Source organism: Quercus suber, unplaced genomic scaffold (genome assembly GCF_002906115.3).
Source record: "Quercus suber isolate HL8 unplaced genomic scaffold, Cork oak 2.0 scaffold_180, whole genome shotgun sequence".
Lineage (NCBI taxonomy): Eukaryota > Viridiplantae > Streptophyta > Magnoliopsida > Fagales > Fagaceae > Quercus > Quercus suber.
Genome location: NW_027069639.1, coordinates 835,328 through 863,241, shown reverse-complemented (window position 1 = coordinate 863,241; position 27,914 = coordinate 835,328). Strand labels below are relative to the sequence as shown.

The 27,914-nt window shown below is 35.2% G+C and overlaps 2 protein-coding genes across 2 annotated transcripts; one reads left to right on the top strand and one right to left on the bottom strand.

The window, feature by feature from the left end:
- Positions 1 to 160: 160 nt before the first annotated feature.
- Positions 161 to 18,206, top strand: LOC112005486 (AMP deaminase). The gene is made up of 20 exons (XM_024037742.2): positions 161 to 798; positions 2,617 to 2,798; positions 2,888 to 3,095; positions 3,695 to 3,873; positions 3,981 to 4,032; positions 4,128 to 4,255; positions 4,371 to 4,550; positions 4,786 to 4,853; positions 4,987 to 5,129; positions 6,015 to 6,076; positions 7,124 to 7,237; positions 7,415 to 7,555; positions 8,264 to 8,416; positions 9,244 to 9,297; positions 9,373 to 9,483; positions 9,562 to 9,735; positions 9,834 to 9,914; positions 16,961 to 17,059; positions 17,462 to 17,583; positions 17,694 to 18,206. The coding sequence occupies exons 1-19, from the start codon at positions 402 to 404 to the stop codon at positions 17,528 to 17,530; spliced, it is 2,595 nt and encodes an 864-aa protein (XP_023893510.1). The 5' UTR covers positions 161 to 401; the 3' UTR covers positions 17,531 to 17,583; positions 17,694 to 18,206.
- Positions 18,207 to 23,988: 5,782 nt separating this feature from the next.
- LOC112005503 (protein trichome birefringence-like 3) lies at positions 23,989 to 27,416 on the bottom strand. The gene is made up of 6 exons (XM_024037757.2): positions 27,133 to 27,416; positions 26,712 to 26,949; positions 25,673 to 25,844; positions 25,322 to 25,521; positions 25,042 to 25,200; positions 23,989 to 24,510 (listed from the first exon to the last, which is right to left on the bottom strand). The coding sequence occupies exons 1-6, from the start codon at positions 27,323 to 27,325 to the stop codon at positions 24,177 to 24,179; spliced, it is 1,296 nt and encodes a 431-aa protein (XP_023893525.1). The 5' UTR covers positions 27,326 to 27,416; the 3' UTR covers positions 23,989 to 24,176.
- Between the last annotated feature and the right edge of the window lie 498 nt (positions 27,417 to 27,914).

The following is a 27,914-nucleotide window of genomic DNA, read 5'->3' as shown; positions in this document are numbered from 1 at the left end:
TATATTTCATTCATACGGTAAAAACTGTATTACGTTAAACATTTTTTTTTTTTTTTTTTTAACCTAAACGTAAAAAACTGTATATTTCATTCATACGGTAAAAACTGTATTACGTTAAACAGGCGTTTTCTTTTTTCTTTTTTTCTATCCCAAAACAAAAAGAATCAAAATATGCTGTGTTCCTCGTCGCTTTTGCTTCTTCTGCTATAAATACCAGAGCAAGGCTCAATTGTTCAGATTAAAAAATCAAACAGAGGCGGTACCTCTCTCTGTACTCTCTCCTCTGCTCTCCACTTCTCAATAGGGTTTCTCTCTCTCGCTGCGCTGCGCTTCACTTCGCTTTCTCTCACGACAAACAACCATTTCTCTCTCAGTAGAAGAAGAGAAAAAGTGAGTGAGAAATGGACGCGTACGCGCTGCATTTGGCGATGGCGGCGCTGGTGGGAGCATCGGTGGTGGCGGTTTCGGCCTATTACATGCACAGGAAAACCCTAACTCAGTTGCTCGAGTTCGCGAAAACGGTGGAGAGAGACAGGGACGATAACTCGGACCTCGACTCGCCGCAGGCGACTCAGCATTTGAAGAAGCGCCGGAGCCACGCGCGACGCAAGGGAAATGGTTACGGTTACTATCGCCGCGCCTCGGCTTCTCTTCCCGACGTCACGGCGTTCTCCGGCTTACCTGCTGGTGGCGGAGGAGGCGGGGCTGGAATCGACGGCGAAGATAGGCGGAGCAACGGTCCTATCCACGTGGACGGGATTCCCGTAGGGTTGCCGAGGCTCCACACGCTTCCAGAAGGTATGCCTCGCTCGGATTACTCACCGGGAGAGTGATCATGAACTGAACTCTCTCTTCGCTTATGTGAAAATTCGAGAATTGTTGTCACGGTTTTGATAGATAGGGTTTCCTATTGAAGCAGCGTTTTTATGTACTTTAATAGTTATAAGGCTCTTGTTTGCATTATATATTTTGATATTTTATGTTAATTTATAGTATTATAGTGCAGAAAAGTGTTATTTTCATGAAGAAGCGAAACCTTTTTTTTGTTTTTGGTATTAATAAGTTTTACTGCTATATTATATAATGGTCAAATTTCATGGTGGATTGGATATTTTATAGAAAATGGAGATTGAATTGGGTATTGCTATTGGGATGCTTGTTATGTGGTATATGATCAATCTTGAAATGTTCAGGTCTAATTTGCTATATTTATTGGAAAGATTTAGTGGCTTTGTTGGTGTAAATGCTTTACATTGTATGAGTTGAAGTAATGAGGAAGAAACTAGTTTCGACATATGGTTAGAGATGTTATTCTGCATATTCAACCCCATCATTTGCTTCTTCTTTTTTTTTTTTGGTTTTTTGTTTTTGTTTTTACAACCTTTTTTTTTAATTGGTTTAAGGGTTTAATAGGATATGAATCAGTTCAATTCCCCCTTGTGACTTCGTCTCTTCTAGGTCCCATATTTTAAGTCTCTATCTCTCTCTCTCTCTGTCTCACACACACACACACACATATATATTCCTTCTATGTCTGATGACATATGGGGATTTACAGTTGGCTTGTTATATAAGTTGATTAGCATAGGCAGACTGCTTATGTTCAAAGCAATGATGAATTTTTTTAATAATATAGCTTGCAAATTGTTCAGCAGTCAATTTGTACTGAGAATCTGAATTTATGGGCATCATAGTCTCCTTTTTTTTTTTTTTTTTTTGGTTTGTAAGAAAAATGTCTGACTTTGAACTACATGCTTGATTCTTTGGTCAAGCAACAGCTTGCCCACTTCTGACTTAATTGCATCCACTGTGAACTTGCATTTTTATCTTTTCATTCTCGATGAAAAGATGAATCATGAAAGTTTCTTATTAAATGAGGGAAAAAATTACCATGTGGAAGGAAGATGCTATGGAGGAGAAGAAAGAAAACAACACAGCATAAATGGTATAATAGCAAAACACTTGAAATATTTAAGGGCAGCTGAGTGCCCTGGTAGAATGTTTCCCATCAGGAAGTTCTCATGGGTGAAGATTTGTCATCTTTGGTGTAGCGTCTACCTCCAAGTTATCCCATCTTGGAATCCAAATAAGTGGCATAATTGGCAGAGAGAACATTATTGATTTCTTTACAGAATCAGAATCAGACTCTTTTGACTTTTCTGAATCACTTAACTATACTATGGCCCACAAATGTGGAACGAGAAATTCATTGCTTGTGCATTTAATCAATGAGAACTATTCTAACGTTGGCTACCATGGTATTCAGCAACAACAACTCCTCTGGTCCTGGAAAATTAACAGAATGTTTTGATGTCCATCCTTTCTTTTGGAATCACCTAATTGTACTATGGTCAAAGAATGTAGAATCAGATATTCATTGCTTGCCTGCTTTTAATCAATGAAAACGACACTAATTTTAGCTACCATGGTATTTAGTAACAACAACACTGCTGGTGGTCCTAGGAAAATAAACAGAATGTTTTGATGTCCTTCCTGTCTTTAGGACTGTTTTCTTAATCCCACTCTGTTTTTTTTTTCCTCCTTTTTTGAGAGAGCAGGGTTGGAGTTGATGCCATTTATCTTTTACTGATTAAGGAAAGAATTCTTTTATTTCAGGGAAATCTGCTGGGCATGTAAGTTCAACCACGAGAACCGGTTCTCTTGTCAGACCAACTTCTCCCAAGTCTCCTGTTGCAAGTGCTAGTGCCTTCGAGAGTGTAGATGGATCAGAGGATGAAGATAACATGACTGACAATGCTAAACTAGATACTACATATCTGCACACTAATGGAAATGCTGTGAGTTTATATAATAGTACTTTTTGTTTCTCCGCTGAAGGAAACTCCATTCAGAAGCTGAAAGTTTTGCTTTGTACCTCTTTGTGCAGGGGCCAGAGTGTAAAAATCTATATGAGAATTTACCAGACCACGTTAAGGCCAGCGGAGAACAGAAGCCTATAGTTGCTCCTAGTATGATTCGTTCCCATAGTATATCTGGTGACTTGCACGGTGTTCAGCCTGACCCAATTGCAGCTGATATTCTGAGAAAGGAGCCAGAACAAGAAATTTTTGCTCGGCTTAAAATAACACCTAGTGGTATGGACTGCCTGTCATTTCTCTTTAATGTAAATTATCTGTCAGATATGTAGTGTTAATGCTGAGTACTCTTATTGGGTTGGACTTGAGACTTACACCTATAAAGCCTTCATTTATTTCTCTCCTTCTCCTTAATTAGTTAATGACTTAGAAAATAATAATTATAATAATCTTGATGATTATTTATGTAAGCACCTTTATTAGTTGATTTATAGTTACAACAACGATGACGAGAACCAAGCCTTAGCCTTACTCCCAAATTTTTTCGGATCAGCTTTGGGTCCTCAACAGATTAACTAGGGTTGGGTACATGTATTCTTTTTCGTGGTTCCATTTATAATAACGTGGCTAAATTTTATGTTGGCCATCAACCTACTACAACCTTCCTTTTTCTAGGCTTGGCAATGGCTATGAAGAAAATATATGACACTAAACATAGACACAAGCGGTTGTTAGTGATTTATAGTTACTCCTTCAAAAAAGGCTGTACTAGTAACTTTTAAGCCTGCTACTCTCAATACTAGCTCCTAGATTAGGATCTGCAATTGAGGAGCAAGTCTCAATGGTTGTTATTTTCTAACATCTGTATATTTTACCAGAGGTGCCATCACCTGATGAAGAGGAGGCCTACGCGGTTCTTCAAGGGTGCCTTCAAATGCGAAAAAAATATGTATTCAGCGAATTAGTGGCTCCATGGGTAAAAGAAGTCATATCTGATCCTAGTACTCCAAAGCCTAATCTTGAGCCGTTTTCTTATACTCCTGAGGGAAATTCTGGTGTGAGTTTTCTTTTGATTCTTGAATAATAGTATTCCATAATGCATTGCTTTAAGATATTCTACTTATATTCCATTGTTATCTCTAAGATGTTCCAAATTTCATGCAGCATTATTTTGAAATGCAAGATGGGGTCATTCATGTCTATGCAAATAAGGATTGTAAGATTGCTAGATAGTTTTTGCTTGTTATATTGTACAAGTTTGTGTTAACCTACTGGGATGTTTATGCATGTTTACCTGTTTTTTTTTTGCAGCTAAAGAAGAGCTTTTCCCTGTTGCTGATGCAACAACCTTTTTCACTGATCTGCATCAGATACTTCGAGTTATTGCAGCTGGGAATATTAGAACTCTATGTCATCATCGGCTTAATCTTCTGGAACAAGTAGATTGTTTTCCATTGATGATTATTTGTAATTGTGCTGCACGATAATGTTCTTATCTCTTACTACCACATATAATAATATCTTTATTATTGTGCTCATTTGTGTGCAATCCAGAAATTCAATCTTCATTTGATGCTTAATGCGGATAGAGAATTTCTTGCTCAGAAAAGTGCTCCACATCGTGACTTCTATAATGTCAGGAAAGTTGATACGCATGTTCATCACTCAGCCTGCATGAACCAGAAGCATCTTTTAAGGTTTATAAAGTCAAAGCTGAGGAAAGAGCCTGATGAGGTAATAATTTGGATTTTTATGCTGATCTGTTGTTGATGTGTCTGTCTGATGGTTATGATTGACTCTAAATGCAGCTATCCCTTACTAAAAAGAAATCTTTTCATTTGAAATATGGCGCCTGTTGAATTCAATGAAATTTTTGCTCCCTTCCCAGCATCAACTAAGATATATATATTTTTTTTCCCGATGCATTGCATTTTCTCCAGAGCCTTGACTTTCCTATACTTTTTCCCAGGTTGTAATTTTTCGAGATGGGACATATCTGACCTTGAAAGAAGTATTTGAGAGCTTGGATCTAACTGGGTAAAGAAATCTTCTTTTGCTCTCACCCAAATTAAGATGTATACTTTTACTCATTGTCATAAATATTTGTTAATAAACTTATTTATATATTTGGAGACAGTTTGTGATCTCACTTTTGCATTTGTTTGAACAGGTATGATCTGAATGTTGACCTTTTGGATGTTCATGCAGACAAGAGTACTTTTCATCGCTTTGATAAGTTCAATCTTAAGTACAACCCCTGTGGTCAAAGTAGGCTCAGGGAGATTTTCCTTAAGCAAGATAATCTTATCCAAGGTATGTGCATCCTGCTTGTTTGCTTGATTACTAGGTATGGTTGCTCCTTACTGTATTCTCTTGCTGCAAGCCACTTACTATTTAAAACTGAGTCAATTATCATGTAGAACTTGGTACACACAAGACCATCTTCACCTTTATAACAAACTCTGTACTTAATAAAAAAAACAATTATCATTTGGAACTTGGTTGGCTGTGGGATTTTATATGATGAGTGATGAATTAACTTTTACTTTTTTTCTACCAAGGACTTCCAATGTTTAGTTCGAGGGTAGTTGATGTAGTTTGCGAGTTTGACAGCATAGGGTGCTTGGCTTTTTTAACATTATTATGTCATCTGTCTACTTTGTTTCATGGCCATATATATGTACAAATTCAATAGATGGGCATGAAAAATTTGATTAGGCAGGAACAAGATGCATTTTACTGTGTGTACTTTTCAATACACAAGATATATTTTACTGTGGAAGGGAAAATTAGTTCTGAATTCTAGGCAATAAGTTTTCTCAAGGATTGAGAATATCTATGCGCTTTAAATTTGCACCTTCAACTAGATTGATAGATATGTCAAACAACATTTTTTGAAGTACCTTCCAAATTAAGCAATTCTTTGTTTTCCTCTCACTGGAACTTTATTTATCTTGAAGTTGTCTCCTTTCTAGCAAGAGAAAGGTATAAATGAATGAGCTTGTAGAATTGTTCTGTTAAGAGCTTTTGTATGATAGGGGATTTCAGTTCATTCAGCAGGTTTTAATTCTATTTTCTGATGTTCTGTAATCTGTCAGCTCCTCTTTCATAAGAGATGATGATGTTTAGATTGATATTGGAATATCTCCCTTATTGATTACCGATCCTTATAATTGTCTGTCATCTCTTATTGAATAGGTCGTTTCCTTGGCGAGCTGACAAAGCAAGTGTTTTCTGATCTCAATGCGAGTAAATATCAGGTGCTTACTTGCTGTCCTGTTCACTTATATGTTTATTATATTTTAGTGTATTCTCTTTTTGTTTCTTTTTAAATTGTAGATCAAGTCAACATTTGATGTTCAAATATATATATATATATATATATTGTTGATAAATTTGTTTTCAAAGGAGCCTGGTGCATTGTACTGCATTGAGGTGCTGATTGGGTCTCAAGTTTTATGATGGCGCAACCATAGCGTGGTTAGGGAAACAATATCCACTTTGGAAGCCTAAGGATAAGGCAAAAACCTAGAATAAGGGTCCACGGTGTGTGTGTGTGTGTTTTATTTGGTTATTCTAGAGTTGAGGGAATTTTAGTAATTCTGTAAATTTTTTTTTTGTATGAGCCATAGTTGTGGGCCTTCTTAATAAGTCAGTGTTATTTTATGAGTTTCTATGTGTGGGTTTGCTTTGATTCAATTAGGGTTTGGTTTATTGTACTCTAACAAGGAAGAGTTGGTCAATAAAGTATTGTGTGTTTTGAGTATTAAGTCATGCTGACCTTTTTGTTCTTTTCCTCTTTTCCTTTTTTCTCATCTCATTTCATTCTCTCTGATATTCTGTCACTGATCATAGGTATTGTAAACAATGAATTTGAAGTAGTTCTTTCGCTAATAAATTAATTGACTTCTCAGAAAAACTCTTATAGAGCATTTTTTTTTTTTTGGGTGTATAAAGCATTTGTTAACATTCTTGATAGCAGCAGCTTAATGCAAAATGAGTCAAGAGTTGAGGAAGATGTTGAACATTCTTGCCAGTGGACACAATGTGAACGTTGAAATTATGTTTTACCATATTATGCCAGTTGCACATTTTAGCATCTGTGATGTGTAATGATAGAAATATTCCAGCACTGAATGACCATTGTACAGTGTAATTTTGGAATGTTCACTGCCTTCAATATGGGTGTCAGAACCACCTTTTTTTGGGGGGGGGGGGGGGGGGGAGGGAAAGGGGTGTTCAACTATTCATTCATACATGTTTTAACGCTCTATATTCATTTCTGTTGCTCCATTTTGTTGCTGCAGATGGCTGAATACAGAATCTCAATATATGGAAGGAAGCAAAGTGAGTGGGACCAAATGGCTAGTTGGATAGTGAATAATGAACTGTACAGTGAGAATGTTGTTTGGTTGATCCAGGTACTCACAAGAATCTGTCAGAATCAAATAACAAAATTAATCTTATTCATTAGTGAGATGAAAATTCTAGATATTTTGTCAACACCTCAGCAATTTGAGAGGGCACATCCTCAGCAAATTGAGTATTTTGTCAATATCTAATGCCTTTTTTTTTTTTTTTTTTCAAAATCTTTTCAGCTTCCACGTCTGTACAATGTGTACAAGGAAATGGGAATTGTGACATCATTTCAGAACATTCTCGACAATATCTTTATTCCATTATTTGAGGTTACTGTGGATCCAGATTCACATCCTCAGTTGCATGTTTTCTTGAAACAGGTATGAAAAATCTTGTTTGTAAAATCTTCTCAATCTAGCAAATATGGTTATTGAGCCGCAATTGTACTAATTGTTTCTGCAATCATTACATGTCTTCTCTTAAATCCTTGACATTAAGTAGAAGAAAAAATCTATTAGATTGTAAATGCCAGGAACCTGGGTTACACACAAACACACTATTTTATTAAGTGAAACTTTTTTTTTTTGTTTTTATTTATTTATTTATTCATGAAACTTGGTTTTTTTAGAACTTTACTTCCTATGTCTTAGATTTGGTTTACCATGATTATCAGATTAATTCATTGCAACCATGAAGGCTTAAATACATCCCTCCCTACAGAACTTAATCAATGGGTAAATATGAAAGAATGTTGCTCACCCAAGGCAAAGGAGGCGACAATAATTTGGTGGAAAGATTTAGTTTTAAAGCTATTAAACTTTTGCCAATGAGCTCTAGCTCAAATGACATCTCCTCCCCTTGTAAGAGCAACATGGAATGATCATGGTTTCAAAACCCACTGAGTGCATGTGTAACTTATCAATAAAAGAAGTATTTTATATTTTAAAACTGTAGTTATATTTTTTGAGATTTGAACAAAGCATGTTGTGTTTGGGTTAAGTTTGTCGTTTTAAATTTAAAATCGCTAGGTAAAAAGATTTTAATTTAACTGTTAAGATGTCTGACTTCTCATATATTTGCTTGTTCAGGTTGTGGGATTGGATTTGGTGGATGATGAAAGTAAGCCTGAAAGACGCCCCACAAAGCACATGCCCACACCTGCTCAATGGACTAATGTATTCAATCCAGCATTTTCATACTATGTGTATTACTGTTATGCTAACCTATACACACTAAACAAGGTATGCATTCTACAATCACAAGCAACCTTGTAATTTATTATGAGTACAATTTCTGGTTGTTTAAACTATTTCCCTTACGCCATCCCTTTTTTCTTTCTTCTTTAGAAAGTAACTAATGTAACTAGGGAAGCTGCATGTTACTTTATAAATAAAAAAAGGAGCTGCATTCATCAGAAGGAAAAGATGGGCAAGCTGTAGTTGTTGAGCAATTGTGCTAGTAAATAGTAACTGCTAATTGTTAACATTAGCAGTAGTTGCAATTGCAGGACTCACATGTTGTTAGTTCTAAATGCCATTGCTTATTGCTTACAAAGGCATAGGGGCATGCTGTAGGGAAAAAAAGAAACAGCCTACACAGTGAGTTACAAGCTCAAAGAAGAACATAAACAAAAGAAAACAAGACACCAGATATAGATATGTACTAAAAATTGACTAAGGGAAATGCCAAGATCTCTGCAATCATGTACTTTGTTGATCTATCTGCAGTTTCCTGAAGTTGATAACCTGATTTTTGGCACTCCTTGTGATCTCTTCCAGAATCCTAGCATAGTCTATGCTCTCATGTCTAAAAACCTAGCATACGTTTCCTTCCAGATAGAGCAGACAGCATCAGCAAAAAATTATTTTGATAATAAGCAGAACAAATTGGGTGTTTTTTTTTTAATTTTTTTTTTTTTTTTTTTTTAAGAGTCTGACTTAACAAATGTTTCTTTAAAATGTTGGTTGTGTTGGCCTTTAGTAGTCCTGACAAGTGCAATAGTTTCTAGATGCCTGTGTCTTAATTTTGATGCATTGAATTCTGACCTGTTAGATGTTACTATTTTCAGCTTCGTGAATCTAAAGGCATGACGACAATAAAATTCCGTCCGCACTCTGGGGAGGTATTTATGGAATAGTTGTTTTAATTAATACAGATGTTTGATTGTACGGATGCCTTATGTATAGTGTACTTCCAGGCTGGTGACATCGACCACCTTGCTGCAACCTTTCTTACGGCTCATAATATTGCACATGGAATCAATTTGAGAAAATCTCCTGTACTTCAATATCTGTATTATCTAGCACAGGTAGGAATTATTTTGGATTGATGTTATGATTTGATTAATTGCAATATTTGTTTACAATATTTGCAATATTTGTATCAGATTGGTCTGGCCATGTCTCCATTGAGCAACAACTCGTTATTTTTGGACTACCATCGGAATCCCTTTCCTACTTTTTTCTTACGGGGTCTCAATGTTTCACTTTCAACTGATGATCCACTGCAAATTCACTTAACAAAAGAACCTCTGGTGGAAGAATATAGCATAGCTGCTTCAGTGAGCTCTATTTCTTGAATACATTCATTCATAGTTATGCATGCACATAATTTCATACCTAGATACAGGCCCAAATATGTTAATGACCTTCATTGCAGGTGTGGAAGCTCAGTTCATGTGATTTATGTGAGATCGCCCGTAATTCAGTCTACCAATCAGGTTTCTCACATGCCCTCAAGGTACATACCCTCATCCTGAGCTTATACCACTATTTTGGTTCATCTTCTTTACTGATGCTACACAGATAATGTCATGGCATTCACCTTCCCCTGGATCTCATAGAGCCTTGGGAACTAGGAACCACTAGGTCAACCCCTTGGGGTTGGGTGTGTATGTGCAGGAAATGCTTGTTAGGTGCTCTGTATTGAGGATTGTTAGTAACTTTACGTTATATATATATTGCTTGGCTCTGAATCCAACTGTGAGACTACTTGTATACAAGAAAGAATTCTAATTCTTTAAAAACAAGCCTTTTATCCTTCATATACCCATCCCTTTTAGGAGAGACTCATTACCATCAATCTATCTCTAAAGTATGACCTCCTTCGCCAATTCTCAGATTCATTTGTAGTAACCATGTTCTGTACTGGAGAAAACATGGAATTAAGACGTTAGATATAGCAGCAGAATCAGCTTGTTTCAGCATCAGGTTCTTGTTTACTACATGGTTTATGAGATTAAATTGGCAAATGATATATGTCCTGGAGTTTCATTAAATCTGCTTTAATCTTATGGGAGTCTTAGGAGTTAAGTATTTTGATTAGGATTTAGGGTTATTTCAATATGGAAAACATTTTTCATTTTCCTTATCTTTTTGCCAGTTGCTTTATTTATGAAATTTGTATTTTGGGCGTACTTTGCCTCTTTCATAATCTCTCCAATGAAAGGGCTGTTGATTGGTTTTAGCGAACAGCCGTCCCTTTTTTTGTTGTTCAAGTTTGTAAGTACACTTCACTTTTGACTAATTGCGAATCTTCTCTTCTTACAGGGGCATATTGATCGCTTAGGCATGCATGCTTGCAAATATGCAATACCTTTGGGAACAGGTGTTATCTAAATAATTCTCTTGACCTAATAATTGTTGAATCTCATGTGTATTTGGAGAGATGAATGCATGTTGTTTTTGTTTGAAGTTCTTTTTTTTTTTTTTGGTGGCTTTGCCCACAATTAATTGATTTCTAATCAAGACAAGATTGTTCTGTTTTAATATCATGGAATGTATGAATGCTCAAATTTAGAATAGCTTTGATTGTTTGTGTTGTTACATGAACTTAAGTTACAGGGTAGACTGTAGAGTGGCTAACTTTGAAATGTTTTAATATTGTATAGTAAATTTCGCGTTATAGTGGAGCCACCATCACAGTATAACTTTGCGTCCCAATTTGCCCTAGCACAGAACAAAAAATGGAATCTGGAAGAGCCTAAAGATCAAATACTGCACCTGTTTCCAATTGAGGACACGATTTTATGAGTGGTAACATGGTGTCCGGTAACCCCGTGTACCCTGCCTGGTTTGATATGACATTTTATCATTGTTATAGAACATAGGAAGCAAGAACAAAGAGGCAGGAGTTATAAAAATGAGAATGGGACAGAGTGGTGCTTCTGTTTCTTGGTCTCAGATGTAGGAAGGTTGCGCACATACAATAGAAGGTTTTTGCTAGTATTACTATGAAAGAGAGTCGTACCATGCTCTAATAATGAAATTTAAGAAACAATGATTTTATTATATTTTAGCCGCCTGTTAACTTTCCGAGACAATTGGTGATGATAAAAGTCATTTACTGCCCTAAGTTTTGTTGACAATGTATGTATTCTTATCATTGCCTAAGAAATTCAAAGGAAAGTTAAGAATAATTGGATGGAGTTGCATAACCATATTATCTATTAAACTAGAACTCGACTGGTCAATGTGTACTTAATCAATATAGAAAACAAGTTTTTATTACTTTGTTAGCAGCTCTTGATGGTTGGCGTAACTTTAACCACTTCGTCGATTATCATAGGATGGAGTTTCAAAACATTTTTCTTTGTTCTAGAAAATTAGACCTCAGCGTGAACATAGAAAATTAGGTTTGATCTTTCTTTACTTATCAAAACTTAAAAGAAAGTAATTTTCACATTCAAAAATAAGGGAAAAATAAATACAAATTTCCATGGTATTATCTTGCTTGTGCAAACAAGATTTTTGTTATAAAATTCATAGTTTTTTCGTAAATATAGAACCACCGTAACGTTGAACTCCGAAGGAGTATCTAGTATCTACGCCATTACAGGCTATGATGATTCCACCACCTGATTACCTCTAGACGATTTTGGTGGAGCACCTCAAACATGTATAAAGTATAAACCGAATCCCATGTAAAAAGAGAATTCTTCTTAGAAGTACAAATACATCATACCGTTCAAAAGGAGTGTTAATGCGTACCAAATTTGTTACAGTGGCGTACAAATGGTTGAACAAAATCTAGCTCTTTTCTTAATGGCAACTTCAAACACCCACAACTCACAGAAAAAAGAAAAAAAGAAAAGAAAAAGAAGCAACTAGCTGAATCAGAAATTTATTTCATCATAAGGCTTTGAGTAAAAAAGATTTTACTTAACATATCAATGTTCATACTTAAGAGATGGAGTGGACGGTTAGCTCCACGTCCATTTTCAGGAAACACAATCCCCAGAGAAGAAATGATTCTGTGGAGCAAAACTAGCTACTTTTTAGGTAACTTTTTTATCAAGACAAAAATAGCTACTTTTAAAATGGCAAATTTATTTTAGGTACAAGATTTTCCTTGAGACAATCTTACATGCCAACATCCTAAAATAACTAACTCATTTTCGTCACTCTCAAATAAGGAACAAGAATCTAGGGCAATCATATACATATGGGCACAATACCAAGTCCATCACTGCGCATTACTGATTTTTGAAAGACTGCAAAAAATGCAACAAGTAATGTTATTAGTTACAGAATCCAAAGCAGCTGAATAATATTTCTAATCAAATCAGAGCACAGAATCCAACCTCGAAATTCTTAGAGAATTCCTTCACCTGCTCAGCGACATCTCGCTGCTTTGAAGCAGCTGCATGAACAAACCATCACCAAGTGATTAAATAATGCTCAGAAGTGCAGACTAGTGGAAACTACAATGACTGGAAAAACAGGAAACATACCCTTATTTATCATTTCATCGATACTCTTTGATGTTCTCACAGCAAACCTCTGGAATGCGTGACTAAATAACCACAAAAAACATTATATTAAAAAAACAAGGAATCACCAGTTAAGCTAGAATGCATGCACCCAATTAAACAATCATTGAAAAATAAAAGCAAAAAGCCTCAGCCCTTAGTTTTTTAGTTGCAGTCATCTAAGCAATCAGTACAAGCCTACGATAGGGTCATCACTGGCAGCAAATATAGAGGAGAAATATTAGATATCTCAATATTTAATCTTCCAGCAACATTGTGAATTTGGGGAAATGGAGAACCAAAGAATTATAATAAAAAAAAGGAAGGAAGAAACAAATGTTCAACACAATACTCAAACTTGCCATGTAGCAGTGCTTCGCACGTAAGAATGCAAAGCAGTGAGGAACAGACTAGTCCCAAATAACCTATGAGAAGCTTTAAAAATAAAATTCCAACATTCCAGGTTTCAACATTCATTAGTTAACAGATATACATATGCATTACGCTTCATCCAATCAAACAATGAATGGATGCTCAGGATGCCACCCCATACCAATGATAACAACCTCCATACGAAAAATAAAATAAAAAGCCTCAGCCCTTAGTTGTTTAATTGTTGCAATCATCTATGCAATCAGTACAAGCCTACGATAGGGTCATCCTTGGCAGCAGATACAGAGGAGAAAACTTAGATGATTGGGGGTGGGGACAACTACATAGCATATATCAAGTGAAGTGGGATTCTTGTTCTTGTATATTGTATATCATTGACAGCTGTGTGTCGGTGACATCCTTAAATGGCTATTCATTTAGCAGACATTTTCTAACATCACAAGATTTCTACTTATACATATAATTCACACGTTCAGTGAAACACGACCCAACTCCACCTTAAAACGTTGAAGGTCTAACTCATGACCACGTGCTTTGATACCATGACTTGTCCTAGAAGCTTAAGGAGAGAACTTAAACCATTATTAGATTAAGATATTAGGAAATTGTGAATTTAATTATTTAACCCACATGTCAGTGTCATTTACACCCTAACATTGTCATTTGCTTAGCAATCTTCTAAAGTCAAAATATCAGAATCTACCCAGAAGCATATAAATTAAAAATTCATGGAAACAGGAATATCAACATTCAATCTTCCTCTAATATGACAAAGATTGGTTGAAATGAAGAATCAAATATAAATTTCAAAATCATGATTATCAAGGCAAAATTTTTCAAACTTCCTAAGCTTGCAGTGCCCATTAATTTTGCACACCGCGGATCAAACAAGATTGGATAATTTGAGCTTCTTTTGCTTCAAATGAACGAGCCAACCGGTAACAGTTTAGTCCCGGTGGCCAGAGAAAGAAGCTTCTATATCACACACGCACATTACAGGCTCTATGAATTTAATCATTCACCCATTATTCGCTTAAGCTATTAGGAAATAGTGAATTTTATCACTTAGCCATTATTCTAAATTATGTCTCCAAGTGTCATTTACATCTTAATACTGCCATTAATATCATAATCTACTCAGAATCATATAAATCAAAAGTTCACCGAAGCACGAATCTCAATATTAATTGGTTGAAATGAAGAATCAAATAATAATGATAAACCAAATAACATCATAATCACAATCACAATCACAATCATCAAGAAAAAAATTTCTCAAATTTCGTGCGCCGCAGATCAATCCAAATCAGATACTTTGAATTTCTTTAGCTCCAAGGGAACGAGCCAATCGGTAACAGTTTACCCCCGGTGGCCTGTGAAAGAAGCTTAGATTCACAAACACACACACACACACACACACACAAAATAAACGACAAGCTCTATGAAATAAACGACAATGTACCTGTTGGCAAGTTTGTCAACAACGAGCTCATTGAGAACGTAAGACATAGCTCTACCAAATATATTTCCACCAGCCATGATCGAATCGTATTTTTCAGTAAGCTAAATAAAAAACACACAGAGTCAGTACCAAACAAGTAATAGAGATCGAAAAATTGCAAGTACCAAACCCTAGAAATGGAAGTCTAGAATCGAAATAGATCGAAGAAATTGAAGAGCTAAAACCGTGGATTAGAAAGAAACCCTAGGAAATTTAAAGATTTGTTGGAAACTGAGAAATGAAATTGTACGAGAGTTTGAGCGATTTTTCACCTGAGAAGTATTGGCAAAGCGAACAAGAGAGAAAAATCTTTTCTATCTTCTCGAACAAGCCAGGAACAAGTATTGCGGCGTAAGGCATTATTTCTGAGGGTCGTTTATATAGGCCACATTTCTTTGAGATTGAATGGGCTAGGGTGGCCTAAGGCCCATGGGCCCAATCTCTTGGCCCATATTCTGATAAAACTTGAATTTTATATATAAAATATATATATATATATATATTGTTTTTGACAATTTTTATTATGTGGTTGTTCATAAGAGATAAAATCATTTACGACTAATAAATGGGTGGAACAGCTCCACACCTAAATGGGTCATGTGCAAACAAGTTGATGTGTCTCCTTCTTTAAGTGATAGGTGCTCCTATTTGTAGGATTTCCTCCAAACCTGTTTGGAGGAAATCCGTGTTCATAAATAAATTATATTATTATTTATTAAGTAGGTTATGTGACTAAAATATGAGTGATATTTCTTTGAATTGTCATATCATGAGTTGGACAAACTTCTTTCAAGCTGGTTTAAAGAAATATTCTATCATTTTCTTTTTTAATTTTATGAATTAAGTACATTTTAAAATGTATAGGAGTGATTTCACACAAAAAAAAAAAAAAATTCAAACTAAAACAGATTTAAAATTATTAGTACATATTAAACCTTTCTCAAAAAGAGTTTCAAATTAAATCTTAGATTTTTAAAATCATATTGACTTTAATCCTAGTCAAACTTAAAAATCAGATCCAAAAAGTTTGGGATTTAAATGGATGCAATTTTAAAGTCCGAAGCTTGATTCTAAAATTAATGAAATTATAAGGTTTAATTTGTTAATCTTAAATTGCAGGCTTTGATTTGAAAAGTTTGAAATTATAAGAACAACTGGCCAAGCATATAGTTTAAGATATAATTTACTTTTTTTAATTATAAAATAACTTCTCCATAACTATGTCATTTTCTTGAAATAACTAGAAATTTATTACAATCACCTTCATGTGATTTTTTTATTTGTTGTTTTTTTTTTTTCCTGAAATATTTTCTCAAGCATTTATTTAATAAGCATGTGATTTCAGAAAAACATTCTAATTTTTTTCATAAAAAAAAATCCTTTTTTTTTTTTTTTGATGAGAAAGAAAAAATCCTAATTGATAAGACAGTTTGGGTGCCACTTTCAAAATTTTGGCATGTATCGAACGTTGACTGAAAGTATTATTTTTGTTATTGGATAAAGCATACTATACCTGCATAGATTTTGTGAGCTACTTGGATAAAATGTTTTCAATTTTCATCTCAACTTCGTTTAAGAGCATTCACATCAACTCTTTTAAAAGATTTCGTCTATTTTATACAAAAGATCTACTTTTTTTTATTTTACACATCCACTTTTACAAAATACCCATATCAGTTTATCTATTTTACAAAATATTTCAATAAAATATTCATTATACTCCAATTTTTNTAGTAAAGCAGCTGCTACATAGCTTGAGCAGCAGTTCATTACGGCTCTGACTCAGTGGGAGGCCTTTTTGCTATTCTGCATTCTCAGTTGACTTAAATGCCATAGGTTCTAAATGCAAGTTAGAATGGGACATATTATTGCTTTCTGGACAAAACATATACAAATTACTTTATTTTTTCGTGGACACCCATCTGTCCAGCGTGCATTTTGTTCCTGATACATGGTTGACCATTCAATGCTTGCTTGGTTGTATCATATAATGAAATTAGCTGAAATTAATTCTAGTTCTTTTAAGTTCTAGAGAAGAAGGGGAAGAAACTTCCAGGGTTTCCAAATGTCAATAATATTTCATATAGATGATTTTTTGCCTGCCTATTTTTGTATCTTACCCAATTGGAATTTCTGTTTCAGTCGCACTGGATTGGGAAAGAATACTACAAGAGAGGACCAAGTGGAAATGACATACATAGAACTAATGTGCCTCATATTCGGGTGGAATTCCGTGATACGGTATGATTTTAATTGTGGTTTCATGCATGGCTCAATCTGGTTCTTTTACTCATGCAATGCCTTTTTATTATGCCACCTTACATTTTAGAGGACTTGAAGATGCAATACTTAGAATCAAATCTCCCCACAATGCCACTCTCTCCCACACCCCACCCCCCCCCCCCCCTCCCTCCTTCCCCTTTTTCCTTGCCCCATGTCTTTCTTGCTCTTCCTCTTTATTATGTTACATCTTTTCAGTTTATTTATTGTTTCCTCTAATGTTATGTGAATAATTCAGTAAACATCACATTCCTAGATCATATCTTATGTTATTGATATTCCTTTTCTGATCTTATTTCTATTGGAACAAATCAAACCTAGGAGTATAAGGAGAACTAAATGATGTGATTGTGATGATTGCAGATCTGGAGAGAGGAGATGCGACAAGTTTATCTGGGCAAGCAGATTATCCCTGAAGAAGTGGACAAGTGATGTGCAAGGCAAATGTACCTAATCCATCCTTGAATATCGATATGTTTTTAGAGGTGACCTCCTTGTTGTATTTCATTCTCTATTAAAGTAATTTTGACAATGGTTACCAGGAACTTACTCAATGGAAATAAATAGGTTAATCTGAGTGTCTTGTTTGTTGCAGGAGGCAAGGAACTTGCATTACACTTGCTCATCTGCATAAAAGAGAATACATATGAAACTGATGCTCTAGCTGAAATTTGGCTAGGCACAAAAGGCATGTTAACAGAAGTTAAAACGTGGTCTGAAGATGAGGTAGCAATGCACGTCATGGGTATTGTATTATGGTTGATCCGCATTATCTCATACAGATTCTCAATCTGGAATATAGCCTATAGCAACAAAATCTCAAACTCTTCTCTGAGCAAATAATGGAAGTGGTTTTGTAGTAGCAATGGCGGAGGTTAGAACAATAATTAGATACATCTTAGGCCTTTTTGTATTTTGTAATTTTTGCTGTTGCAGCAAAGTTATATGCAAAATGCTATCATGTAATGCTTACCCATGGCAAGAATGGAAATTGGTCTCTTGCTAATGTACTGTTCCCATACAAGATGAACTGTTTCCTACAATCAATACATTTTGCTAATTGATAGTAAAAGGCTAAAAGCTGAAAACCGATTTTCACCCTGCTACAGCATTGAGCTCGTCTTCAATTAAGCTTGTGTACGCTCATGCAATTTGGAGCTTTTGAGTGCAATGGTAGAATGACATGGTCGTGCAGATTACTCATTCTACCATGTTATAGTCCATTTCATTGTACCCCTTTTGTGTAATCATATAACATTTTTCTGTCCCATTTTTCTTTTGTTGAAAGCATTTTCAGCAAAACTACTTACTTTTTGGATTTTGATTGGAACCTGAAAATGTTTTAACAAAAAACCCACCAAAAATCACCCGCTACCCTGTTTTTTGTGATTAACCAAAGATGTTTCTGGTTGAATAATATTTTTAGGTGCATTGAACACAAAATGAGGAATACATTTTCATAAAAAAGTTTGTTTTATATCAAAACAAATGGGCCTTGGTTTTTAAATCAAACTTGATAATGCGTAAGATAGGCTTGAACTTGACCTAGGATATCAATTGTGGATGGCAATAGGGTGGAGTGGGTCAGATTAGGGGTGCCTTGTCCCTATCACGTCCTTTCTTTAGGTCAAGCAAATTCTGTGTAGGGTGAGAGTGGTGCAGGCTAAGGTTGAGGTGGATTGAAAGTATTTTGTCATCCTTATTGAGGTGACTTCAACAATGATAACATAGAGATAAAGAAAAGGGGAAGCAAGAGCGTTAAGAGAGAAAAAGTAGATTTTTTAAAGATAGTAATCAAATGTGTTAAAAAAAATTCATAAATTGCATATGAATACAAAAAAATTAAATTATATATATATATATATATATAAATAATTAAAATACACACATATTTAGTTTTTAAAATTGGATTGGATTGCTTGGTTAACTGATTAACTGTAAATACCTATTATATTAATTTTGCTTTTAAAGGATTAATAGTTTTTCTTTAGCAAATTTGTACCAGAGGAGGAGAAGCATGGAATCAAGGTGGCCATAGGAGTCCTCGAAATCTTGCACTATGAAAAATACCTTGGGCTACCCTCTTTAGTTGGCAAAGGTAAAAAAGAAAGTTTTAACTACATCAAGGAGAAGGTATGTCAGAAACTTCAAGGGTGGGAAGTTAAATTGCTTTCGCAAGCTGGAAGAGAAGTGCTCTTAAAGGCAGTCTTACAAGCCATCCTCACTTACACTATGAGGTGTTTCAAATTGCTGTTGGGTTTGTGAAATGAGATTGAGACTCTAATTAAGAAATTTTGGTGGAGTCAAAGAGGTGACCGAAGGAAAATCCATTGGGTTAAATGAGAGGAAATGACAAAATCTAAGACTATTGGAGGTATGGGCTTTCGAAATATTGTTATGTTCAATAATTCCCTCTTAGCAAAGCAAGCTTGGCGCCTCTTGCATGATAAAACCTCACTCTTCTACAAAGTATTTAAAGCTTGTTTCTTCCCAAATTCATCAATTATGGAGGCTGTCGATTCAAGGATGGGGTCCTATGCTTGGAAGAGTATCCTTAGAGGTAGAGACATCATTCAAAGAGGGGCATTATGGAGTATAGGAAGTGGAGAAAAAATAAACATTTGGCAGCAACGTTGGCTGCCAAGAAAACACCCAACACAGCTGCCAACTTGCCTCTTGGAGAGCTTTGAAAATCATACCGTACCCACCCTTATTGATCCAATCACAAGAAGATGGAATGAAGAGCTGGTGGATGGGTTATTTGTGACCGAGGATGCTGATTTAATTAAGAAAATTCCACTTAGCCGTAATGCACCAGAGGATAGTTTGTACTGGCCTTATACTCCATCCGGAAACTACTCATGTAAATTTGGTTACAAATTCCTTAAAGAGGAGGCGGAGCTGCAATCAAATCCGCAAGCCCCCCCAATTTCTGAGAAGCGGGTTTGGAGGGAAATATGGCAGATGCAAGTTCCTCCAAAGATTAAAAATTTTCTTTGGAGAGCCTGCCATAATGCTTTGCCAACCAAACAAGCATTGATGTGAAGAAAAATCGTAGAGGATCCAATGTGTGAGAGATGTAAGCAGGCAGTGGAGGAACCGATACATGCATCATGGTCGTGTCTGGAACTGGATGAGGTGTGGTCTGATCAAGGAATATGGGGATTTAGGTGTGAAGTTGGCTTCACAAGTGTTAAGGAGTTGCTACTATGGATGATAGAGGAAGGTAAGTCCCTGGAGCTGTTAGCATTCACAACCTGGAGTGTTTGGAATCAAAGGAATAAAGCGCGTCTGAACTTGCAAGCCAGTTCGCTTCATTAGGTTGCTGCATAGTCATGGGCAAAGTTGGAGCAATACCATGCTGATATACAAGGTTCAGAGGTGCAGGTGGGGAGTAACGGCAGTGGGGGAAATAGTTGGAGAGCTCTACAAGTAGGATTCGTGAAAGTGAACTTTGGTGGAGCAATTTTCAGTGACTCAAGGCTATCAAGTATAGGAGTAGTGATAAGGGACTCCAATGGTGCTGTTTTAGCCTCTTGTGCAGAAAAAATTGGTCAAGCATATAAGGCAGAAGAGACAAAAGCCTTGGCTGCACTAAAGACTTTGACATTCGCACACGAATTGGGATTCCAAAACGTTGTGCTTGAAGGTGATGCCTTGGGCTTGATTCAGGCGTTGAAGTTACAAGAACAAAATCTATATCCGTGGGGTCTGCTGATAGAAGATGTGAAAGTGCATGAAACTAAGTTTAGAGGATTATTGTATTCTCACGTCAATAGAAATGGCAATAGTGTAGCACATAATTTGGTGAAACATGTTATACGCATACCAGATTTTTAAATATGGATGGAAGATGTTCCATCTCATATTGTTCAATTTTTACATTTGGATGTAAGTCATTTACGTTAATAAATTACATTTGTTCATTCTCAAAAAAAAAAAAAAAAAAACTTTGTTTGTAATTTAAGAATTATGCCTATGAATATCAATGTAATATTTTAAAATTTATTTTGAAAATAATCTTCAATTTTTATTTTTTTTAAAACTTTTTTATGCATTATTATTTTCTCTTATCTTTTTTTTTTTTTTTTTTTGATAAGTAAGAAGATTATTTTCTCTTATCTTATAAAAGTGGGAAATTCATTTGAAATTTTTTGTTGATATTTTTTAGAAAATTTTGCTAAATTTTAATTTAATACCTTTATTTTTAAAATTAATTATGATATTATAAGGTCAATTGAATATTAATTTAACTTCAAAAATCTTGAACTTCTTTGTTGTTTGAAGTTTAGACATTAATTATAAGGAAAATTTATATCAAGGATTAAAAAAAAAAACTTTGGTTTGGAATTAATAGAATTATTTATTGAAACAAAAAAAAAAAAATTGGGTTTTTTTTTTGAAAAAATAAATTGATGTTTCCCTAAATTATAACACGTGGAAACATGCATCCGAAACACTTCTAGACTTTTCCCCACAGGATCCACCTCCCCGCATTCTCTTTCAATCTCTCTCTCTCTGAGCAACCCACTGCCCTCTGACCCTACCTTCCCGCCGGACCACCCCATAAAGTCCACAGCCACCAGTCTCCGACCGGTTCACTTTCGGTCTCCGGGTCAGTTTGAACCGTTATCTCTCTCTCTCTCTCTCTCTCTCATTTGACTGTTGTGTGATAGCTTGATTTAATCCTGAGTTTATGAATGGATTTTGCTGTTTCAGTGTGTATTATGCTTAATCTGACTCTATTATGTTTCTTTCTGAGAATAATTTTCTGGGTGAGTTCACTTTAGTTTTGGGTTTTTATGCTATCATATCATCCAATGACATTTCTGAGTAAAAAAATTTGTTACTTTAGTCATAGACCACACCTGATATAACCACATAGCTAGCTAGACTCCCTATTTATAGACAAGAAAATTTTATTTCTTTGCAGTTTTATCTTCATGTAAGGTTCTGATCTATTATATAGTTTTTGCCATGCCTAAAAAATCTGATTGTTAAGAGTAAAGAGTAAAGACCCATCTATAAATCTAAGTATTTACTGTATATGGATATGTCTTAATTCTTTAAGACCCACCTTTAAATTTTGGGTGCGTTTGCATAAGCTGTTGGAAAACATGTCTTTTGAGTTTAAAATGAGCGTTTGTAAAATAGCTACAAGGATTTGTGGTTGCAAAACAGAGTTTAAATATTCATTATACTCCAATTTTTTTTTTTTTTTATTTCTCTCTAATTGCCTCTCTTTAATACGCGCTCTCTCTCTCTCTCTCTCTTTCTACCCATTTTTCTGATTTCTTGCTCTCTCTCTCTACACCCATCTTTCTGGCCTTCCTCTTCCAAATCACAAAACCCATCCACCTTCCTCTTCCACCACCATCACAAAATCTCAACCACCACCAAATCTCAACCACACACTCATCCTGACCCACCAAATCCGATCCACCACCAAATCTCAGCTGCACAGCTACTATCCACCGCAACTGTCACCCACTCCCACAACCCACCACCAGCAAAACAACCCACCACTACCACCACCATCTCCCCCAAACGACCCCTGAAATCCAGTAACCCACATCCCCAAAACCCACCAAAAATCTTCGATCTCAACAGCTGAAACCCACCAAACGCCAAACACTGAAACCGATCTCCGAGTACCGATCTATCTGATCTACGAGCACCGATCTACGAGCTGATCTATGCCACATTGGTCTACGCTACACTGATCTACGCCACCAAACGCCACACTGATCTCCGAGCACCGATCTATCTCTGAGCTGATCTGTGGGTGTGTTTGTGTGTTGATTTGTCCGTGGATGTGTTTGTGTGTTGATTTTTCTATGGATGTGTTTGTGTGTGGGTGTGTTTGTGTGCATTTGAAGAAAAGAAGATGAGGAGCTGAGGTCATTATGCACGGAGAAGAGAGAGAAAAATTGGTGCGAACGGAAATTAATAAAAAACTAAATACACATGCTATAGTGCCCATGTAAATTTACACGGGTACCGTAGCTCATTGATAATTTTAGAAGATTTTGCAAGATTTTAAACAGACTGATGTGGGCTGTTTTTGAACAAAAATGTGTAAATTTGAGCAATTTTTTTTTATTATACACACTTATACATGAGCTGGTGTGAATGCTTTAAGATATTACAGAATAGCAATGATGTCACTGGATTTACCTCCACTAATATTTTTTTATTGATTGTTTTATATCTAACGGTATTTACATTCTTTCACATCACGTTTTCAATATTTTTTCATATATTGTGTATAAAAATGTAGATATTTGGTGTGGAAGTATAGACATTGTGCAAAATATATATTTCATATAAAAAAGTACGAAACAATAAGTTCCATTTGAGTGTATCCGGACTCTCATAGAATAATCCATTTTTTATCACCTATAAATGTTAGTCTATAATTGAGGTGTACTAATTAATAATAATATGATTGGAAGCTAGACTTTCTTAGAATTTCAAGATTTATCATCATATATTCAAATTTAACTATACTATGCATGTTGCTTTGTGTCCATTTGGCATCCTGTATTGAAACCATACCTTTTTTTTAAGTATAGTTTTTCTAAATCTCTTGTTTTCTAAATATACAGGTTTTCGAAGAAGCAATTTTCAAAAAGCTGAGAAATAAGTTATATCAAATGGACACTTAAACCTAGTTTGTAGCGGCAAGAGCACATTGAAATAATTTAGATTCTATAATTAGCATGGAGCTCCCCTTCAACTATTCCTATCAGCACTATGAAAATCCATATATACCATGTTGCTAATCATTTTCTTTTTTGAGAAGTTTCCATCTTCCTAAACATTCACCGCACAATTAATAGGTAAGACAATCATGCCTTATGGCCACAGGCGCTGTATGTTTTGGTGAATGAATGAATGGAAATTTTTTACAATACCAAAATAAAATGGTTCACACTGAAAATGCTTTGCTATACAATTCAAATGTAAGGATGAAACCAAATAATCAGGACATCAAGAAAAAGGCAAAGCCAGAATTGGTGCCTTGTTTTGCGACATAAACCACATGGATCTTTGTCCATTTTTTTAATCCATGCTGCTACAAATGTGCCAAAAATATTTGATTCCATGTGTCTGGGACTCCAGGCAAACACCAATGAATGCAATCTGCATGGTGCATTGGGTCCGCTCTCTCTTCTTTATTTAACAATCTACCTCCAGTCTCTGTGTAAATTGATGAGTGAGCATCGATTCTGTACTCAGAAATTTGTGTTATGTTGAGGAATGTAATTGGGACTTTCATTTTTCCCACCACACTGTTTACCACACTCATTATCCGCTTGTCAGAACCAGTTCCCCAGTGTTTCTTTTTCATGACTGGCTTTGTCTCGTTGAAACATTTAAGTCCACCCTTGCGGTTCCAGTCTTCGCTTCTGAAGAGACGAGATTTGAATTGTGAGTACAATCACATTATAAGAAGAAAGTATGATTTATGCTTGTGTTAATTTGATCATTATATAGAAATTGTTTTTGACTCTCAATCGTGTAAATTCCATGTGAGAATTGAAATTGAATGTACATTCTTAAAGTTGAAATTTGTTCAGAAAAATGCAGTGGTAGATGTAGATGAGAGATGCAAGTGATCCAGAGGGCTTGAATTGGTATAAGATGTCCAATTTGACATTGAACAAGAAGTTCTGGTTTCTTTAGTTCCTAAGATTTGAAGTAGCCATCGAAAAACTTGTTTTAAATGTGCTACCGCCAATCTTAAATGAGAAAGAAAAGTGAATTCTAATTAGTTTAAATGGTAAAAAATCTTACTGTTGTTGAATAAGTGATATAGATTTAAATTTTACCTACACTAAAAGAGCAATTGGTGTCTTAGTCTAATATTAAGAAGTAATTATTATAGAACAGATATCAGAAGTTTCAAATTCTAGAGAGAGAGAGAGAGAGAGGTAGACCTTGTGTGAGTTGGGGACATGGTAGTGAAGAAGACACGAGTCTTGTTGGGATTAACAGTGGAGTCAACCCAATTGGCCCAAGTCTTCAAACCAATTCTGTAAGCAACTGGTGCATCCAACTCTTCATACCCTTCCTCCCCATTTGAAAATGATCCCCATCTGCATTCAATTGGATATTTTTAACACGCAAGTCACTCATTATTTTGAATAATTCGAGGAAAAGAATGATGCAAAATAACTCAAAATTTGTTCAATCAATAAAATAAGTTCCAAAACTCACAGTGATTTAATTCTAAGACCACTCATCCACCAAACATAAGTATTGAACACAAGGATATCCACTCCTAACCAGTGCTGTGCATGTTTGGAAACAGAATCCACTTTTAGTATTCTCTGCTTTGGATCTCCTATAATACGTTCATCGGAATTGGACTCCACAAGAAATGGGGCCCAATAGAATTCAATAGTAGCATTATATTCCTGAAAAATATTGGTGGAAAAAAGGTTAGCTTTTATTTTTTTTTAGCACATCATAATTTGCTCGAATTAGAAACACCTATGTATAAAGGTCGTTCATAGATGCCTTTTTTAGCTTTTGCTTTTTCCTGCTACAAAAATCAATTGTCTATACCTTGGCTTTGAAGACTGAATGAGAACGGCCCCGTTTCATGGACTTCTTGTCCTCAGGTATGATGGATTCGACCATACAGACTAAAGATTGCCATTGGCCTCGTTGTAATGAATCTCCTACAAACAGTAGCCTCTTGTCTCGCAGTTTCTTAAGAGCAAGTTCTTGATTGAATCTACGTTTTAAGACATCAATTATAGCAGTTTAAAGAGAATTTTGGTCAAGAGTCTTGTGGTTCAGTAAAATTGTCTAGTTCTTATCATTAAAAACTTGGTAAGAAAAAGATAGAAGACATAGAATTCCATGCATTAGTATGTGTATGTGAGAATGCACATAAATCAGAATATGGTGCACTTAATTAGAAAACAATTCAGTTCCTGCTCAAAGTTTTCACAAAAAAAAAAAAAAAAAAAAAAAAAAAAAGGAAAAGTGAAAACATATTTTTGTTGTCTTCTAAAACTTTAATGTACATGAATTATGGGTTTTAAACTTAATGAGAAAACAATTCTTTTCATTTTTCAAAATTTCAGAGAAAACAAATCAATGTAAAGATCTTTTTGGTGTTTTAATTTATAAAAAGTTGAAAACTATAATGCATGAGTTAAAGTTGTTAGAAACTGAAAAAAAAAAAAACACCAGAGCAAATCTCATTTACAAACCATTTCCTATTTTTTGTTTTTAAAAACAAAAACTGTATTAAAAAAATAATAGCCAATCCAGAAACATGCATTGTATAACAGAATATTAAACTGTTATGGGTTTTAAACTTAATGAGAAAACAATTCTTTTCATTTTTCAAAATTTCAGAGAAAACAAATCAATGTAAAGATCTTTTTGGTGTTTTAATTTATAAAAAGTTGAAAACTATAATGCATGAGTTAAAGTTGTTAGAAACTGAAAAAAAAAAAACACCAGAGCAAATCTCATTTACAAACCATTTCCTATTTTTTGTTTTTAAAAACAAAAACTGTATTAAAAAAATAATAGCCAATCCAGAAACATGCATTGTATAACAGAATATTAAACTGTTGTACTTATCAACCTAGGCAAAGTACAATCTTCTGGCTGCCATTCCCAGTGCTGATAATCAGAATCCAGCCTTCCATTCTTGACACAAGAAACTTGCCTATCCAGATATGGGCAACTTCTATCTGAGTAGAAGGGCTTAATTGAACGGTTAAACACCCACTTTCCATTAGCAACATTGCACTCTTCAGGGTCGAACTCAAATCTATCATCTACAAGGGACTCATCCACATTATTCTCTGCAGTTTTATCCTCTGTAGGAATATAACACGACAACATTAGAATAATCAATGATATAATCTTTAACAGGAAAGTATAGACAACAATCAAGTCTGAAAGACTAATACGGATTGATGTGTCACATGTATTCTTTTCTGCCATTCTATTGAATTCAACAGGAAAGTATCAGTAAATAGAAAACCAGTTGTGGACTTAACTGGATTTTATGGCAGTGTTTTTTCTGGAACAGGATTTGATCTTGAAAATGGATGTGGGAGAAAGAAAAGTAATTGTTTCTGTGTAGAGGAGAACTAAGATGGCAAAAGCACAGACAATGGCAATAATAATGGGAAGAAGTGGCCTTCCTCTAGGGGGTTTCATTGTGCCTGAACTAGAAGGTACAATGCTCATTGGAGGAGGGTGATTGGTGAAGAAAGATTAATGGTGAAATAAAGCTTATCAACTTGTGCAACAGAATGATGAAGACTTTGAGAGAGGTTTATGAGTAACATATTTTATAGGGTTTTGAGTAAGAGTAAAGATAAAGCCATGTATATATGGTTGGGTATTTAACCTATTTCAAAGTATAATGGAGGTTAGAGCGGATAAGTTGAAAGGCTAACATCTTGAGCTCTTTTTTTCTTTGCCCATAGTGGAATCTTAAAAGATGTTCCAACCACTGTGCCATGGCCAAGGTTTTGACCCTTTAGAATTAATATTAGGTGGGAATAGTAACCAGTCGCTGCAAAGAGTGTTAGAGCTCAGAGGAAGCTATCTCTCTCTCTTATGACTTCTATATAGTTCTATTCACATATCATTTTTAGCAATAGTAAAAAAAATTCTACCTTATTTTTTTCCATAATAGTAGATATTGACTCTTGTCCTTAAAAGATTCAGGGTTACTGTCAAATAATGCCCGGGGGCTTATCAGTTATCACTGACTAATGAGGAGCCTGCCGGTAAGGTACATGGAATATGAGAAACACCCAAAATTTTTCAT